This window comes from Rattus norvegicus, chromosome 12 (genome assembly GCF_021556685.1).
Source record: "Rattus norvegicus strain SHRSP/BbbUtx chromosome 12, alternate assembly SHRSP_T2T, whole genome shotgun sequence".
Lineage (NCBI taxonomy): Eukaryota > Metazoa > Chordata > Mammalia > Rodentia > Muridae > Rattus > Rattus norvegicus.
The window spans coordinates 11,268,042-11,288,338 of NC_141545.1; the positions used below are offsets into that span (position 1 = coordinate 11,268,042).

General features: G+C 45.8%; 1 protein-coding gene and 1 long non-coding RNA gene across 9 annotated transcripts in view; one reads left to right on the forward strand and one right to left on the reverse strand.

Moving 5' to 3' along the window:
• Fry (FRY microtubule binding protein) overlaps nt 1-20,297 on the reverse strand; it is a 394,540-nt gene that overhangs the window by 223,873 nt on the left and 150,370 nt on the right. For 2 of the 7 annotated variants that reach the window (XR_015633957.1, XM_087578217.1), the window contains exon 1: nt 19,208-19,949. The exons of 4 other annotated variants lie outside the window; for them this stretch is intronic. Coding sequence is in view for 2 of the 3 variants with exons in the window: in XM_087578217.1 (XP_087434343.1) it covers nt 19,208-19,277 (70 nt within the window). In the remaining variant the exon portion in view is untranslated. 7 annotated transcript variants of the gene reach the window in all.
• The window catches only part of LOC102546827 (uncharacterized), a 40,494-nt gene continuing 39,618 nt past the window's right edge, over nt 19,422-20,297 (forward strand). The window contains exon 1 of one of the 2 annotated variants that reach the window (XR_015634569.1): nt 19,422-19,612. This is a non-coding gene — a long non-coding RNA (uncharacterized LOC102546827). Of the gene's footprint in view, nt 19,613-19,781; nt 19,919-20,297 lie in introns of those variants that run through there. The other variant, XR_015634570.1, reaches the window with a different exon arrangement.

Consider the following 20,297-nt stretch of genomic DNA (forward strand, 5'->3'; position numbering starts at 1 on the left):
AATGCTTATTTAACATTTAAATGGTCCAAGGTTCTCCTTCATGTAAATTTTATGTACCATTGAATGCTAAAACAAACAAACAAGCAAGCAAGCAAACAAAAGCTTTTGTCATCGCACATCCTGGAAATAACCACACAGAGTTTAGATGCGAAATACCTCCCTCACCCCTATGTCTAGGCTCACGCATTTGAGCACCTGGTCCTCAGACCCTTTTACCCAGGAGCCCTAGCGAGGAGGAGGTCACTAGGGGCAAGCCTTGAATGTGAGACCCCTTCTGCTTTGGGTTGAGCTCTCTTTGATAGTGTCAAGACTGTGACTGGCACCGGAGGCTTTCAAGGCCACAAGCGGACCCACTCTGTCTCCCTGCCTACTCCCAACACCCCTCTCCCCAGCCACCATGTCTCCCTTGATGCGGGCTCTTCCTTCTCTAAGGTAAACTCTCGCAAGTAGCTTCTACTAGGGATATAGTATAATGCAGGAATTGGGGCCGAACACAGCTGATACAGGGTCCCTGTGGTTTTAGTTCAATAATTCAACCTATTATTACTAAGAAATAACACCACCATCACTTTTTACCTTCAACATCTTATTTAAAGAGCATTATTTTCTGTTCAAAGTATCATTTCAGAAAACTCTTCAGAAAATCCTCTCTCTCTCTCTCTCTCTCTCTCTCTCTCTCTCTCTCTCTCTCTCTCTCTTTCTGAGGCCGGGTCTCTATGTAACTCAGGCTGACTTACTCAACCTTGTCATCCTCCTGCCTCTGCTTCCTGTATACTGAGATTATTACAGGCATGTGCCCTCACATCCAGTTATTCACAGCTTTTTTAAAAAAGATTGAGCTACATGGCTTTTTAATTATACTCTTTAATGTGTATGCATGTTTACATGTGTGTGTGTGTGTGTGTGTGTGTGTGTGTGTGCGCACGCGCACGTGCGCATCTGTGTGCAGGTAGGTGTACGTGGAGACCTAACGTTGACATCGAATGTCTTCCTCTCACTCCACTTTAATTAAGTGTGAGCCAGGGTCTCTCGGTGAACCTGGAACTCGCCACTGCATCCCGTGCGTCCAGTGCGTCTAGCTAGAGTGCACAATCTTTTCCACACTGGGATCATAGGCAGATCACCATGCTAAGCGAGCTTTTCCCATAGGTTCTGGAGATCTGAACAGAAGCTCCATGTTCTGCCACAGCACATTGCCTGCTGAGCTACCTCCCCAGACCATAATCATACAATTTTACAAAACCATGTTAAGGGCTGGAGAGGTGGCTCAGTGGTTAAGAGCACTGACTGCTCTTCCAGAGGTCCTGAGTTCAATTCCCAGCAACCACATGGTGGCTCACAACCATCTGTAATGAGATCTGATGCCCTTTTCTCATGTGTCTGAAGACAGTGACAGCATATTTATATATAATAAATGTTTTTAAAAATCATATTATTATAAAATATAAGCCCAGGAAAGATACAACCCTGAGAGTTCTGCTGCCTCAAACAAGAGCCTTGTATATGCTCTCTTTCCTCCTCTCCCACCATTACCCTGTTCTGATTCCCTATCATCCTTTTCCTGGGTCATCCTGGCCATCAACTCTTTCCCTCTCTATTCTTAGCCAAGACTTGGAAACAGAGTAGGAGTGAGGCCAAGCTGATCCGTGTTTACAAACCACACAGACTGCCCAGTGACTTCAGGGTGGTCTGGATAAAGTGAGACCCTTTGGCAGGACGATCAGTGCTCTGGTTACCGGACCGAGCATCCCTCCCTCTCAGGAACTCCCTGGACCAGGTAACCTCTCACCTCCAGCGCTTGGTCATACTCTCTCCTCTGCCCTGAAGTCCTCTCCAGGTTCCCTTGTCACAGCTCTTATTAAATGTTCCTCAGCCCATTCCCTCTCTCTTGAGATGATGAGTCAGTCGAATCGTCCTCTGAACACTCTTCTGCCAGTGTCCCCGGGTCCCAGCAAAAGCCTGCCAGAGGCAGGACATTTCTTTAAGCAGAATTTTTTTCTCTCTACAAATTCTCCATATCTCCCCTTTCATCAGAGCCACCTGACTGTGAAGCCCACAGAAGGCAGGAGCTGGGCCTGCTCGCTTGTTGCGGACCACACATGTAAGTGTTTAAAGACGGGAAAGGAACAATCACGCAGACGTGTCCACGGATGCAAGTTGGACACGTGCACCTTCCCTACTGATAAGGTCTCTGGGTTCAGAATGTATTTGGTTTTTCTAGGAAGGCAATCAGTTTCTCCACGTAAATAGAGCAGGCAGCATCCTCCACATGGGAAAGCGACTTTGAACAGTCAGTAAAGAATTAGATTAGTTCTTCGAGAGCTCACTCCAAGCCTGGTTTTCTTCCAATTTGGCCAAAGTGGTTAAAAGGTTTGTGAGTAAAGTAAAGCCGCGGATTATAAATGACATATGTAGGAAAAGTTAATATTTTTACAGAGAGCAGTTCTTGGTGGTACCAACTCATTGGAAAACAAACAAAAAGACTGATCTCAGACTTACTCTTTCAAGTTGGGTTATTGTGACACGCAGAAAGCATTCACTCCAGGTTCACTTTGAGTTCCACAGACACGAGAAACCAGGGCTCCATGAGCATAATCATAAAGTTTAGCTTGTTGAATCCATACAGAGAAATCAGTTGAGGGGAGACTCCATACCTGAGTTTAGATGTTGAGATTCTGCTTAGAGCATAAGACAGAAAGAACCACAGAGATAGTGACGGTGTCATCCAGGACTGAGAAGAATGCTAGCTACGTTTCACTATAAACCTCTCATACACATTCACAGGACATTCTCATTTAGCAGACTACTTAGAAGAACCAGAACAAGCTAAAAATGTGCTAGGGAGTAGAAACATGATGGTTGCACTTCAGTGCAGACAAACTTGGGCGAGCATGATTAGGATCTAACCAAGCTACCATTGCTATAATGGAGATATATAGAAAGGTACCCAGAAAGGGTAGGGAAGGCATGATCCTGAAGGTGACATTTGAACTCATGTTTGAGAGAGTAATATGGCTCAGGTCCTAAATGTTCATGTTCCAGGTCTATTGTGCGAGCTCTAGAACCACAGTGCATAGTGATGCCGCCCATACTGATGCTGTCCATACTGATGCTGCCAATACTGATGCCATGTAGTCATGTGGGTGACTTCAGCTGGGATTGGCATCATATACCTGTAACTGCAACACTTGGGAGTGTGAGCGAGGAGTCAGTAGTTTGAGTTCAACTTGGGCTACAGAGTATTGGGCTAGCTCGAAACAACATCAATGATGACAACAACAATGGCACCAACAACACTAACAGTGACAACAACAGTGACATGATAGCAACAGCAACAATGACAGCCACAACAATGGTGACAACAACAATTAACATTGACAACAATGGAGACAACAGGGGTTAAGGATTTAGCTCAGCGGTAGAGCGCACAAGGCCCTGGGTTGGGTCCCCAGCTCTGAAAAAAAGAAAAAAGAAAAAAAAAAACAATGGAGACAACAATAACAATGATGGCAAAAATGGCAACAACAATAACAATGGCAACAACAATGGAGGCAACAATAACAAAGACAACAACAATGGAGGCAACAATAACAATGTCAATAACAACAATAGCAATGAAGACAAAAATAACAATGACATCAATAATGGAGACAACAATAACAATGGCAACAACAATGGTGACACCAATGACAACAACAATGGAGGCAACAATAACAATGACAACAATGGAGACAAAAATAACAAAAACAACAACAGTGACAACAACAACAATAACAATGACAGCAACAGTGACAACAATAATGGAGACAATAACAACAACAATGGAGGCAAAAATAACAATGACAACAACAATAACTTTGACAATGACAACAATAACAATGACAAAAACAATGACAATAACAACAATAATAATGACAACAAGAACAATGAGAACAAAGTGGAGACAATAGCAACGATGAAAACAAGGACAACGACAAAGCTCCAAACACACCAATAGAAAACCACACCCAAACAACAACCCCACCTAGTTAGAATTTGAACAGGGGTATTCTATCTTGTACCTCCTTGAATGGTTTACTTTCTGAGGTTCTAGAGACATCTCTGCTAAAGTATCCTCTAAGGAAAGCAAATATTCATTTGCTCATTGGTCATGAATTCACTGGGAGGCTAGTGTCAATCCCTGTAACCAAGTATTGACTTAGTAAACTAACAAGAACAGCTACAGTTACAACAAAGAAGACCGAACACTTCCTAAACATTAACACAATTCAATTATTATGACTTATTTTATGACTATATTATAATTGCATCATACATATAAGACATAAATGATCACATTTTATAAGTATATAAATGTACATTATTTAGACTTTTGATATTATAGTATTAAATTCAAAAAAAATTTTATTTTATGTATTTGCCCGTGTGTGTGTGTGTGTACAATGTGCATGAAGTGCCAACAGAGTCCAGAAGGGGGCATTTGATCCCCAGAACTATGGTTCCAGACACTTGTGAGCTACCATACAGGTGCACCCTAGTCCTCTGGAAGAGCAGCCAGTGCTCTAACCACTGATCCCTCTTTCCAGCCCTTTATATTATTAAATTTATCAGAACAAAAACTTTCTTAGAGTCACATGTGGCTGAGGCAAAGCACATATTTCTAATTTTCCAAATCATGTAACAGAATTCTTGTTTAGCCAAAAAAGTTAATCAAACAAGCCTAGTAAATTCTTTCCACATTTTATATTACAATGAAAATTAATGGCTACAGCTGGGGAGTAGAGGGTTTGATCGAAAAGAGCAGTCCAGTAGCCAAAAGATCATAAAATTTTTTTTAAAAAGACAGAAAGAAGGTAACACACATAACTCGTGCTTCTAGAGGAAGACACAAGACTTGGAAGCAGAGCTCTGGTGTGTAGATTGAGAACTCAAGGCCCTGGGTTTGGTCTCCAGTGTTGAGAGTAAGAGAAGCCAGGCCTGAGAGTGGGTCCCAGTGTTTCGGATCTCCTCACGCCAGAACACAATGCGAAACCCAACTGGACTTTCTTGTTCTCGCCGAGTGACCCCTTGTTGTCACCACATGACTCCTCATGCATTATTTCTCTCTGCGCCGGCGCTCAGGGAGGACCCTGATTCACCTCTGTCGTTGGCAAGAAAGAATAAAGGGAGTCCTCCAGATGGAATGACAGTCCTGAATCCTCTGCTTACTGTGGGGAAGATGGAGGCTCCGCCACGAGCTTGGCCCTCGCAGCAGATTGAGACATGGGGTAGACCTTTTGGCATCAACTTAAGATTGCCCATGACGAACATTCCTACCTTCTCTCCCTCGTCTGGATCTGTAGCAGAAGCCCCAGGAAATCACGAAGCTGACTAGACCAGCTGGGTGCTCATCTTTGGAGGTAAAACACAATCCAATCACAGACTCACATGGGAAGGGCCATTCGAGGAATAAGGTCAGCGGTTTATAGGTCTCAGACCCAAGGGACATTTTTACTCTCCTGGCCCAAGGAGTGACAGTCTCTTAGTCACTCCCGACAGCAAAACCCTTGTCTGGCAGGACAATATGACATTAATGAGCTCAGTGGGCCAGCTTGAGAGCCGCTATTCTGTGTCTGAGGGACACTTGAGAATTGTTGACTGTGCCCTCCATTGTTAGAGGACGCACACTTCATGAGCTGTTCTCTCTTCACCCTAGCTCATTGGTTAATCAAAAAAATTATATCCTAGCTCTTCACTGTAACTGCTTTATTTATTTGCTCAAGTGCTCACATCCACACGTGCCTGCCCATGCACGGAGGTCCAGGACACTTCGTGTAAGTTATTTTTTTTTCTCTCTTTCCATAATGTAGGTCCTTGGGATCAAACTTGGGTTGTCTGGCAAGATGGCTCCATTGTTTGACCCACAGAACCACCTTGTCATGATTTTCTTGCAAGGGTGGTCATCCTTTCAAAGAAAACAAGCCAGACACAGAAACACAGGTATCATACTCTCTCATCTCTGCCATCTGGAATTAACATATGTTAACATAGATGACAGATCTGATATGACAGGACATAATGACAGAAAGTAGAAAGAGGACTACTTTGAAATGGGGGGGATCAGTGGAGGAGGACGGGGAAGGGCAATGGGGGGTGACTCTCGTTATATATATGCATTTACAATGCACATGCATATACATGTGCATACATGTGCACACATGCACATACATGTGCACGCATGCATATACATGTCCACATATGCATATACACATGCACATGCATATACATATGCATATGTGTGCATATACAAGTGCATACATGTGCATACATGTGCACACATGCACATACATGTCCACATATGCATATATGGGGGAAGGATTAATTTATTGCATCTTAACGCTTCCAGGTTATACTCCATCATAGAGGGAAGCCAAGGCAGGAACATGGAGGCAGGAACCGCAGCAGAGACCAGGGAGGAACCAGTACTGCTTACTGACTTTTTCTCTACCTCTGGCTCAGCCTGCTCTCTTATATAGCCCAGGTCTACTCACCTGCCCAGAGACAGCACCGCCCACAGTACGCTGGACCCTCCCATATCAAGCATCAACCAAGAAAATGGCCACCAGTCAATCTGACGGAGGCAATTGTTCGACTGAGGGTCTTTTCAGATACATCTGGGATTGCGTGAGGTCGACAATCAGTAACTGGCACAGGGCTGAGTATGACCCACGTACATAATCTCCCTGAATGAAAATGTTTTCATGAAACCCAGCATGTTGTACAGTGAGTATACTGTAATTAGAAAGACTAAACAAGAAGACAGCCCCCCACCAACCTGACCTGTGGTGTAAGTGCACATTCCTATGCATGTTCACACTGAGAACAGCCCCGGGGCCACCGAGTCCACCATGAGGCAAGTTAGCCCGTACCCTCGGTGTGTGGCTACTGAGGACGCAGTAAGCTCATCAGAAAAAGAGCGGGTTAATTTCGGAGTGCTGACATAGAAAGGGTGCTCTGGTAAGACCATATTGACATTCGATTCCTAGGCTTCATTTTCAGAGGAGATGTATTAAAAAAATCTGATCTTCAGAAAGTACAATTTGAAAAGTAAACTCGGGCTGGAGAGAATGCTCAGCGGTTAAGAGCACTGACTGCTCTCCCAGAGGTCCTGAGTTCAAATCCCAGCAACCACATGGTGGCTCACAACCATTTGTAATGGGATCTGATGCCCTCTTCTGGTGTGTCTGAAGACAGCTACAGTGTACTCATATATATAGAATAAATCTTTAAAAAAAGAAAAGTAAACTTATTATAACACACAACACGCACACACAACACACACACACACTTACACGTATAATTGGCCTCCTAGCAGAGGTTTATAACTGCCTCCAATTCAGGGATCATAACATAAGTCCTCCTCACTCAGAACGCCTTTTCCTCATTTTCCATTGTTTTTGATGCTTGCCGATGGGGTAAAGCATTCGAGGCTTCACTTTCTTTCTTTCTTTTTTTTTCTTTCTTTTTTTCGGAGCTGGGGACCGAACCCAGGGCCTTGCGCTTGCTAGGCAAGTGCTCTACCACTGAGCTAAATCCCCAACCTGAGGCTTCACTTTCAACACTTGTCCTTCTGGCCTCCTCGATATTGACCAGGGTTTTATGAAACTGAATGGCAACCAAATGCTGGGCGAGTACTTATTAGATACACGATTTATGTTTTAAAGTCTCTAGAATGCTAGTGATTTTCTTTTTTTTTTTTTTTTCGGAGCTGGGGACCGAACCCAGGGCCTTGTGCTTCCTAGGCAAGCGCTCTACCACTGAGCTAAATCCCCAACCCCCCCCCCCCCTAGTGATTTTCTTAACCGCCACATTGCAGGTTGTAGGGAAGAGCAGGAAAAAAAGATGCACCTTCAGACCAAGAGACCAAGGCTGCTGTCACCTCACGCTGGAGACAGCCCTGTTCAGATTGACTGTTAGGACACATACTCGTCACTTCACTGTTCATAGACACATACATACACATGCATTTACATGTACACATGTATCATTTCATTCATACACATATACATGGAATATCAATACATGTGTATACACGTGCCTATGAATATAAACAATAGAACTGGACAGCCTGTGCAGGGTGAACGTTTTTCTTATCCCAGTTACAGACCAGCAAGCCTCACCAGGATGCCACGTAGGTCCAAGATTCCATCTCCTTTTGATCAGTAAGATTCAATGCTCATCCCACTAAACCTCTTTCTGCTTAGCATTCACAGAGCTGTAGAAATGGCTGAAAAATGCAAGGTTTGTACAGTGTCATTTTTCAGTGGAAATACTAAAACCACTTCATACTCAAAAGCAAGAGACAAGGGGCCAGGTTTGTCCTATTTTCATAGGGAAGTCAGAAGAAACAGCCACATGGGATCTCTCTCTCTCTCTCTCTCTCTCTCTCTCTCTCTCTCTCTCTCTCTAACACTAAGAGCTAGCTTACCAAGAAGTAGAATCATTTGGCTGATTAATCTCTTAACCTGCAAACCATTTAATTGATGACCAAGCCCCGCCTACATAAATACAACGTTCAAATGGAATTTTACTAAAACGTCACACTAGTTAATCTAATACTCTATCCTTTCCCTGGCTGCCAAAATACATATTTACCTGTTTGAAACTAAACTCAAAGAGGTCCGGCTAGTGTGTCCGATGCTCCGGCAAGAAGTCTCAGGTGTGGACTTAACCATACATTTTCAGTCTCACCGGTTCTTGGGGCATTGGCTGAGAAATCCTGCGCTTTCAAAGCTGTGCTAAACTACTTCACACTCTGTCATTGATTAAGAACGACAGACGCCTTCCGAATTGTTTATCAAATTAAGGTTGATAAACAGCGCTCTGTGAGGCTCTGGACACCTTTCTGAAAAAGATCTCGACTCCCTTAAATTGACACGTCAACAAACTCTTACAGCCTCTTGAAAAGCATTCGCCAAAACGGTGTGGGTTTGGCTTACACTTCGTCTGCAGCTCATCAAATGAAGGCACAGTAGAGAGGAATTAAGCCAAATCACACTCATTACAGAGTTGACGAGCTGGTAGAATATAAACTTTTCCTGCTTAGCATCTGGAGTTCTGGGTGAAAAACATTGTGAATGCTTGTGCTTGTGCGCTCCGAGAAAGAGAGAGAGTGAGTGTGATTGTAAGATTACAGGTGAGTGGTGGGGTGTTGAACGTTAACTTACAGAAATGTGTAGTTTACTTTGACTCCTGGTGATGCCTGCGGATGCGCACACAGCTCTTTAATTCGCCAAGACAGCGCTGCAGAGGAGCGGAGCCACTCAAAACTGAAGGGTAACTAACTGCCTTTGAATTCGTCTTGTGGGCAAACATTTTCCTAAGCATGGCGGCATGCGTGCCGTGTGTACCCCACGATCCCGGCTGCCGGGAGAATCAGGGGGAAGGAACTGTGGAACCAGCCTGGGGGACACAGAAGCTTGGAGCCAACTGGACTCAAAATGCCACCCACCCACACAGAGCAAGAAACAAAACACGGAAGTGGAACTTGGTGATTTCGAGAATCTAAAAGCAGAGGCAGGAGGATTGCCACTAGTTCCATTGTCTGCGTAGTACATTTTACGCCAGTCAGTGAGGGCTACGTAGCAAGACCCTGATGAAACAAAGGAAAAAAATGAAAAGAGGGGTGGAGTGAAGGGGTGGAGTGGGGGGTGGAGTCAACCACGACGAAGCTGACCTGTCTCCTCCCATTGCTGTAGTGTAAAAAGTGCCTATCTGAAAACTTCTACATCTAGCAAAATCTAAGCAAGCATTCTCTTAAAAAAAAAAAAAAAAAAAAAGGTACATTTCTTCTCCTTTAGCTATCCTGCTAGGAGAAGTATTTCAAAATGTTCTTACAAAGCCAGCCCCATAAACACCAGGCTTCCTTCCAAATGTCCTCCGAAGTGAAGAATGTAAAAATATACAAAGCTAGCGTCAACAGACACATTCTCCAAGATGATGTTCCCCAAGGCCTGCATGCCACACTGTCTTTGGGTCATGGAGCACCTCTTCCCGGGGTTCTGAAAATCAGAGATTTCTGCACGAATAGACCGAAATCCAGGCGTATTGCATCTGTGATGTTCCAGAAATGACGCATGTCTGTACACAGTTGATGATTAATAAAGAGGAATTGGATAGCGTTTGCCACGTACGTCTCACACTATGAAATGGCAAGACACATCGGTGGTGTAGTACCTGTCTTAGGGTTTCCATTGCTGTGGAGAGACACCATGACCAAATTGGAGGTGGTTTAAACAGAGATTCAGTCTAATATCATCATGGTGCGGAAGCATGGCGGTATCCAGGCAGGCATGGCGTTGGAAGAACTGAGAGTTCTGCATCTTGTTCTGAAGACAAACAGGAGAGACTGTCTCCCAGCGAGCTAAGGAGGCCGGACTCAAAGCCCAACCCCACAGTGACACACTTCCTCTAACCAGACCACACCTACTCCAACAAGGCCACACCTACTTCAACAAGACCACACCTACTCCAACAAGGCCACACCTACTTCAACAGGGCCACACCTCCTAATAGCGCCACTCCCTGGGCCAAGCATGTTCAAACCCCTCCTACAAGACCCAAGAAGACCTCATGGTCCAACAGAAAGTTTTATGGAAACGTAGGAAATGATGTTCCTATAGAAAAGGAAACACCTGTTGTTCTTCCAATCTTCCTGAGAGATACAACCTTTCAGACCAAATAACTGGGCTGGAGAGATGGCTCGGTGGTTAGAGCCAGGGGCTGCTTTCCCAGCAAACTTAGGTAATGAGTCTCAGTATCCTCACAGCAGCGCACAATCAATCATCTGTAACAACAGATTCAGGTGATCGGACGCCCTCTCTGGCCTCTTCCAGCACTGCATGCACACACACATGCAGGCAAACACTGACTCTCAAAATAAAAATAGGCAACTCTAGGAGAGAAAGGGAGAGGGGGGTCTCGGAGGGAGAGGGGGAGGGAGGGAGGGAGAGAGAGAGAGAGAGAGAGAGAGAGAGAGAGGGAGGGAGAGAGAGAGAGAGAGAGAGAGAGAGAGAGAGAGAGACTATCTTATTCATATGGTCCATCACTGCAGGATAAAGTAATATGTTTTAAATAAACAAACTTCTGACAGAGATCTGTGAGGTAAGAGAAAAGCGAGGTCTTGTTCCACCAACGCCATCCACATTCCCAGGAAGTTTTAGAGTTCAGAAAACTAATAAATTCAGAGAAATGTATCACATTTATCAAAAGTCAGACTTCCCCTCTGATCTACTTAAGTGACAAATACCAACTTATATGGCAAGTTTAAATCTTTTAATTAATTAATTTTTTTATTTTGTGTGTAGGGGTGTTTTGACTGCATACGTGTCTATGCACCACTTGCATGCCTGGAGCCCATAGAGGCCCAAAGAGGGCGTCATATCCCCTGTCACAGGAGTTACAGATAGTAAGTCAGCAAGCAGTGCTGGGAATGGACCCGGGTCCTCCAAAAGGGCAGCCAGTTCCCTTAACTGCTGAGCCATCTCTCCAGCCCTACACTGCATTTTTGGATTTTTTTTTTAATATTTATTTACTTTAATATGAGTACACTTTCACTGTCTTCAGACACACCAGAAGAGGGAGTCAGATCCCATTACAGACTGCTGTGAGCCACCATGTGGTTGCTGGGAATCGAACTCAGGACCTCTGGATGAGCAGTCAATGCTCCCAACCTCTGAGCCATTTCTCCAGCCCCTTAGTAGTTTGGATTCTTTTTCTTTCTTTCTTTCTTTTTTTTTTTTTCTACTACATTTTTAAAGTCTTATCAGAGGTAAGTATTTACCTAAGGCCAGTATTTACTCACACAAATCTGGCCTGAAATGTCACAAAATAGATCTTCGCGATGATATCTCGTAAGACAGACACTGTACATAGGAAGAACTAAACGCCATCACCCTTATCCAGTCAGTGGAAGGAGGTTGCTTTGGTCATAATCAGCTCATCAACAGGGGTGAAGTAGGTACCTGTGTGATGATCAGACCACTAGGTTCAAAGCTGTGCAGAGGACAAAGAACAGCCTTCACCAAAGCCCCTCAGTCCTCAGCAGCCCCAGCTCATCCCGAGTGCAGCTCACACTGATTACAGAAGGCTGGGAGGTGGACGCACCACTAATACGACACTCAGGACATAGACGACCTCTCGGTCGCTTAAACTGTGCCACAGAGAAAATGAACGAGTCACAGGCATTCAAATGTCTTGAACCAGAAGTCTCTTCCAGGACATTTCTTATCATCTGAACCCTGGCAACTTTCTCAAATATTCCAAACTGATCCCAACGTGGGAAATCATTCAGGCCATGTCCCTTTACTGTCTGTCTATTGCTGTGCACCTGTCAGAAAGTCATTTCAATTCCTTTTTATTAAAAAAAGATTTCTTTATTTTATTTGTATGAGTATTTTTCCTGAATATATAGCTGTGCATTATGTGGGCCCAATGCCCAGGGCCAGGAGTGGGAATGTCCCCTCCTCTAACTACTAATAGCAATTAGGAGCTTGCTACTGGTTTCTACACAGAAATACAGCCTAGCAGAAAAACATCAGTAATGTGGGCAATCAATCATCTAAAAGAAGTTCAAAGCATTCATACATTTAAACTTAATTCATTTAATTCAATTTACTTTAACTGGAGATCAATCTATTTATTTATCTATGTGTCTATGTATCTACCTATGTATCTGTGCATGTATGTATCTTTGTATCTACGTATCATCTATCTACAAACATATCAGTATTAATGCTGGAGCTCAAATCTAGGGTCTCATGAATGCCAGACAAGCACGGTACTGCTGACCAACATCGCACATATCTTTCAGTGTGGGAACAAATCAGCATAAAAGACGTAATCTTGTTATACCTGTGCATGTGTTAGATGTGAAGATGATGGGGGTGGGGGGGAGACTGCCCTGTAGTATTTGAAAAACATATGGGGAGTTGGTAGAGCGCTTGCCTAGCAAGCGCAAGGCCCTGGGTTCGGTCCCCAGCTCCGAAAAAAAGAAAAGGAGAAAAAAAAAAAAACACATGGAGAGCACTTGCAGATACTTAGCTTAAGCCCTCCAAAGAGGCTCATCCAAAACAGAAGGTCCTCTGCTGCAAGGAAGAAAAAAAGTGTGTGTGTGTGTGTGTATGTGTGTGTGTGTGTGTGTCTGAAGGGGGGTGGGGGGAGAGGAAAGGGGAGAGGAGGGGGAGGGGAGGGAGAGGAGAGAAGAAGGGGGAGGGATGGGGAAGAGGGAGAGAAATTGTACACACTTAAGCACACAGGGAGGAGGGCAGGGTGTGCCAGAGGCTAAGAACTGGCAGAAAGTATTAAGCAATAAAAATTTAAATAGTTGTAAAACACCAAGTTCCCAACAGTGCTCTTGATCCTTTGGTCTTTTTGGCAAATATTAAAACAGTGCAGGGACTGGAGAGAACACTAGGTGGCTAAGAGCACTGGCTGCTCTTCCAGAGGACTGGGCTTAGATTCCCAGCATGCACATGGCAGCTCCAGCATCATCTTCCTGAGTCCCAGGGGATTTGGACTCAGAAGCAATGCACAGTCATTTATGCAGGCAAAACACTCATACAATTTTTTTAAATAAGCAAACAAGCCAACCAACAAACAAAATACTGTGATCAGTGTTTGGGAAGGGGTGGACAGCATCTACTGACCTCCTGCTTTGAACCAACAGATTACTTTCTCCAGTTTCAATGTTTTTTTCCCAAGTTTAAGAAATGTGGATACTATATATCCCACAGGGTTGTTGGAAGGAACGAAGAGACAATCACTCGGCCTCTTTTGCCCAAGGTAGTCTCAGAAGACAGCATTCCTGCGCCATCATTAACTTTCACTCTCGAAAGTGTCCCGGTTTGGATGAATAATTATGTGACTGTCCTATATTCACATTGTGTCATTGAGCACGGCATTCAACACAAAACGGCTGTGTCTGTCATTCTAGGGCTGCTCAGGCACGGCCTGCCTCGATTTTAATGAAGTGTGCCTTCAATTCAAAACAAACAACAACCATAACTACTGCATAAACTCAGTGCCTGGGCACCAGATGTGTTCAGTAAGGGCATGATTGCTACAAAGTATCACTGAAGGGAAGGATTTTATGGTAAACTCGAGGGAGAGCACAGCCAGGGACGTCTGTACAGCCCAGAGCAGGGAGAGGAAGCAGGAGACTGAACATGACCAGTGGGATGGACCTGGCCATGGGCAGTAGGGGAACGTGTCACACAGATGACAGCAATAGAGAAACATAGAGAGAGTGGGGGCAAAGGAAACCAGGAGAGAGGAGCAAGTCGGGGCATCTATGAGGGGGTAAGAGAACGCAGAGCTGAAATAGCATGGATATAAGGACTTGAGAGGCTGGGGAAAGATTAGCCTATAGGCTAGAAAGAATTAGGGTAAGGCACGGTAAGAAAAGCCAGGATGCTAGCATGGACTCGGTAGCAGGTACATGTGTATCTGAGAGGGCCTTGAGGCCAGCATGTGCTTTGGTACACTAGCAGGCATGACAAGTAGCCATTTGTCCCAAGTACACAAGAAAGCCAGCCAGCAATAATCAATCCCTCTCTGCTGGAGAACATGGATGCTGGCATAGGGTGTTGTTTCTCACTAGGCTAATAAGCTGCTTCAGCAGAAGCGACCCTGTGGCCTCTGAGGATATGCCATCACCAAAGAGTTATGAGCTGCAGGGACACAGCAGCCTCTCCTTTCCCGAACACAGACAGTAGTGTGTGGCCACTCCTCCACTGAAAGGGTCAAATGCTGGGATGTAGCTCAGTGGTGAAGCACACGATCCACATGTATGAAGCCCTGAGTTCAAATCTCAGCACACATACACACACACACACACACACACACACACACACACTGCACACTCCAATATGTGTCTGCACTTGAACTGGACCTATCAATAAATAGGTTCAGGCAACTCTATTAATATAATTTTCCACATCTTTACTCTAGTTCTATAAAAAGTCTTTCTCTTGGAGCCCGTGCAGCTTTCCTGCCGTATCTACAGTAAATACAGCTTCACAGCTCATTGTACTGCTCATGATTTCTTTGGCCCAGCAACTAATGTCATCAAGCCAGCATTTCTGTGCTGAGTGGATTCTCTCTCTCTCTCTCTCTCTCTCTCTCTCTCTCTCTCTCTCTCTCAGTGAGGGTCTCACACAGATGAGGGTAACCTTGAACTCCCTATCTACCTGCCTCTACCTCTGAAGGGCTGGGGTTACCATCTCGATCCACCAAGCTCAATGGAATATTGTCTCTGTCGGCAGAATTAACTCACTGCAACTTGGAACCCCGGCTCTGGTTCTGCTGATGCATACAAGTTTTCTTAGAACAACCCTAGCCATGTCAGGGCTCACACCCATCTCGATGCGAAGAGGTCACTCAGTTCTTCCAGAGCTGCTCATTGTGTGTCGAGTTCTAAGGCCCTGAAACAATGAGTGATCATAGAGGTGCCCTCAGTGGGCAGCAAAGACCGGCTTCATCCACAGGGCGGGAGTTCGCCGGCCGCCCTAGGAGCCAGGTGACTCTGAATGTGCTTTAGTCTCTTTGGGCCAGTGTTCCCTGGGCGTCATAGGGTGGTTAGTAGCACAAGGAAGCCATTTAGACTTCTCAGACGATGGCAAAGCCCACACACTCACACTCTCTGTGTAAACTCTCCTCCCCTACCAGGGAATTTGAAGCTAGCCATTCCAAACTTCATCCAGAGTAATGGGGAAGGCCAAAGGGACTTCCTGCCACTGAGACACTCCCAAGCCAACTCCACACATTAAGGAAAGCAGAGGGATTTGATAGCGGTTGAGATAAAAAGGGTGGGGGAGGGGGATAAAGTTTAAAAATAAACTTTGAATTGTTCATCTCTCCTCAGACTTTTCTTGCCCAGGGGTGAAGTAAGTGTTGACTGTTCATCAAATAATCCACTGAGGATGCCAAGTGAAGGGACTAAGACAATCTAGGCCATGTTTTAAGTAGCTTCAGAGGGCAGAGGAGTACCAGAACACATCTGTATTATTTTAACATTTATCAAGCATCCACAGTGTGTTGGATGTTGTCCCAAGTGCTGTGCCTGAGCATCCCATGCCTACGAGGCACCCGCTACTTCTGCTTGCTTTCCACTGACGAGGAAACAGAGTCATCGGCTCGTCCACGGCCACACAAGCACAGTCCCGAGAAGACTGGCGGAAAGCCCCTCTGGCTCTGTGACTGGTGCTGGTGAGAGTCTGCCAGATTGTGGGGTGGAGGTGGGGATGGCCAGGGATGTGGGAACAAGTCACCGAACTGCGGAAGACTAGAGGAAAAGAAGAAAGGAGACAGGAGTGGGGGCGGGGGGGTATGGAAGATATCACTCTGAGGGAGATGGGTAGCAGAGTTTGCTATTAGAAGGCCAGAGAACACTCCCGGAGAGGCTGAGAAGACCGTGGGGTGGCTGCGGCCATAGACACCAGGCACAGCAGATGAGTGGCTGGCAAAGGTCTGGATGCAGTGCAGGGAACATCAGGACAGTTGTCCAAGAAAGTTAAGGAAAAAGCTGCTTGGTGAGTCTGTATAAGAGGAAGTGACATTTCCAGACATCAGGCTACTACAAGTCCTCCCTTCATTCAAACCAAAGGGCAGCCTGACAGGATGGGTGTGGTGTGTGTGGTGCCACGGGGAAAAAAGCGTCCAGGACACCAAGTAGAAACCAATTCATCTCACCAGGCAGCGACTAGTTTGCTTAATTGGCTTGTTAATCCTTCTGATGAGACAAAGAAGAATGTACACACACACACACACACACACACACACACACACACACACACACACACACACACACACACAATGACACAACGTGCCCTTTCTCTATCAAATGGAAACCTTAACCCGTAAAAGTTTATGACGTCATCGCCCCCTTTACTACTGCTCAGCAAAGTAGTCAGCTGTAGCTGCAAAGTTTGTTTTATTGCTTTTTAATTGCTGCACTTGTGTAAATAAGCACCACCACGTAATTAGGGGGCTGGTTCTCCATGCAGGTATGTGGGCGGCCACCCTCCGCTTGCCAACCTGGGAAGCTGAGCATGCGCAAGCGCACACTCGGTTAGCTGCTGGCCCCGCGGTACATCCTCTCAGCCAAGGTTACATTCATAGGCGAAGCCCTGAGGCTTCTGTTTTGTACAGGCAAATTCCTCTCTGTTTGCTACTGGAAACATGTTAAAACCTAGAGATGAGAACTATGCCAGGCTGGACGCGGGTTGTAAGAAGCCCAAAGGGGATAGGCAGCTAGTGTGTCCCTTTTTGCTCTTTTAAGAAAGAGGTATAAAACCATCCAGACCTGCCGCACGCCCCAAGAACACTTGGGTAATTATCACCTTCAGTCTCTAGAAATAAAGGAATTAGGACACACACTCAGGGCTCTGTGGTAACCTTCTCTTCCACATACCCCACAGCCTGGCAGATAAGCAGGGTACTCGGTAAATCTTTGCTGAATGACCTGGGAGGATTTGAAATTATGTCAACAGATACTCTCAAAGTTGAGGCGAACAATCATTTCGAATCATTTCCTGGTATGGGGATGCAGGGAGAAAGTGAGGAGTTTAAAGAAGATGAAGCGCTTATCTCTCCTGTCGTGTGAAGACACAGGAGAGGAGAGGATTTTAAAGAAATCCCTTCAGGTATCGTACAACGTAATTTTCCATCCTCAGGCATGGCGAAACCCGACGGAAAGAAGCAGCCAGTGGAATAACCAAACAAAGCTTAAAATCCACAGCCTGATGTCACACTTGCAAGCAGGGTGTTTTGCTGTTTGTTCCCCATCAAGACAAACTGCTCTCTCTAGTGTCCAGCCTGTCAGATGATTTTCATTCATCAGTGGGTCACCAGACAAGGGAAGATCCATCCGTGAGTGTGGAGTATCCAGAAAATGAACCCAAGTTCAAAGGTTTATGCTTCAACAAAGCAGTAGCATTCTCCCAAATGGTCTCCCACTTGCTTAAAAAACACTCCAGACCAGCCCCCTAGTGCACAGCGGGTCTCACCGAGCTGGGAAAATGGCTTCTGTGGATATCACCCAGAGATGCAACCCCCAAATATCTTTAGGCAGGCGCTTCAGCCTTCTCAAAACAATCCAGTCCAAGTTCTCCTGCCTAGGTTTGTTTACATAAAAAGAATTTTTGGCTACAGGTCATTCATGGAGGATATATACGTTTGGCACCTGTCAGGATTCCAGGTAGGCGTTAATTAGTATATACCCAACAAAATATAGAAAATAATTCTTAGTAACACATTTTTCATTCAAAACCATCGAGAGGGTCTACAGGCCTGTCAGTCTTTTGGCACAAAATCAGTACAAAAGCAGATGCATCGGTAAGACTCTGCTTTTAAACTGTGCAGAAAAATACAAGGTATTTCTGAACAACCAGAAGGCCTCAGTCTGATTTTGACCTGGACCCAGGATGGCTTAGAGGTTGCCTTTTTGAAATAGTGAATCGCTAACAATGTTTACATAGGTCCGAAATGCAACTTCAGAGCCATGCTCTTTTTATAGCCTGACGGAGCCATCTGGGTCAGACCCATTCTTGTTTACACTTCAGAAGCATGCTTGCACCGAGATCTCTAGAAGCTGGAATGGATGAATAGAATTCTGAACATCATCCTCAGGGACCAGGGAAAGATCAAATGCATCTGCAGATGGGTCCATGCCTAACAAAGATGAGTCTTAGGCTTTGGACTTCCAAGTAGTTTTCCCTCCTCAGACAATACCCTAATAAGACATTTACAAAGTACTCCCCACCCTGCCACACCCCTTCAGTTACACTGCACTTCACAAAATATTTAGATGAAGCCTGAACGCAGCGAATAAACAACAGGCAGTGTGCAGCCTGACACACCGAAACCTGCCCTCCGGAGAGTCGGAAGGGCCGCATCTCTGAAAATTTTAAGCAAAAGAAAAAAAAAATCTACTATTATTGCAACCTTCAAAGTTGAGCAGGGATAGTTCAGACACTGACGTGTTTGATTTTTCACAGCAGAAGAGGAGAGAGAGAGAGAGAGAGAGAGAGAGAGAGAGAGAGAGAGAGAGAGAGAGAGAAACTTCCTCAGCTCACAAACCAAACATATGTGTCCAGTTGAGACCTGATTTCTCCAACCTCGGCAGCATCCAGAAGACAAACCAACAAAAAACGTATTTGCTCTAACTCACCGTTACTCCAGGATTTCAGTAAATATTTGATACTGATTTCAAAGAAGCCGGAATCCTGCTGGCTGGCCATGTCTGCCGCATACAAAGAGGCTCCTAGGACTGGAAGCTGCTGTTGGAGGAGCAGGTACCGGGCGTGGAGATGCGCTGGTCACAGGTTAGTGATGTAAGCGAGGGTCAGAAGCAGACGGCCACGCTCCACATTTAAAGGACACCGGGAGAGGGATGCTTAACCTCTCCTCCTCCTCCTCCTCCTCCGGGGCCAGGGCTGGCTTCTTATTTGCTGGGTGCTGATCTCCCTTGCAAGCCTTCAGAGGCAGAGGCCTCAGCTGCTTTCATTTCAGAGCTGACATAAGCAGCAATGCCTGCCTACTGCCTGCGGCCGCCCACATACTCAGCCACAGCCAGGTATGGTAGCCGAGTCCCCACCTGCACCGTGAGCTGCTGCCCCGGGGTGGACGGATGTCTGGGCCTCCTGGCTGCCCACCCTGCAGCCCCCTACTGAGGGATGGCCTGAAGCCCCGCCCCCAGTCCCTGCCTTTCTCAACCTGAGCTCCCACCCAGCCTCCACCTCCCCGCTCCGGGATGAGGAATTTGCCAGCTGCCTGAGGCTCCTCGGTGCAGAAAGGTTGGCAGGCGGCTGCCCCGGGTGTGCTCAGGCTGCGATTTCCCCTTGTGTCTGTCCCTGAAAACACTCAACTGCGGCACTCTGCGGTAAGCCAGCTGCACCCTTGCATTTGGAAGCAGCGGCGTCTGGGGAGGGGTGTGTGAGTGTGTTTGGCGGGGGAGGGGGGATCCGTCAGCCTCGCTGCAACCAAGAAGCCAGACGTCTGCCTGGCCTTTCCTTCCTTCTCTGGGATGTGCAGACCGGGATCCGCATTATGTGCAATACAGGCTTCTTGAGGGGCATCCTAGCCCCAATGCCTGAAGGGAAGGTACACGTGCTCACATGATTAGTCGGCTCGCCTGGCGAACGCCCGGATTCCACCATGGACCGGTTTCTTCATGTTGTCATTTCTAAGAATCACACAGACCAACACGCCTTATTTCTTAAGCATGAAGAGGCTAGGATGCAAAGGCAGTAGGCGCCTGC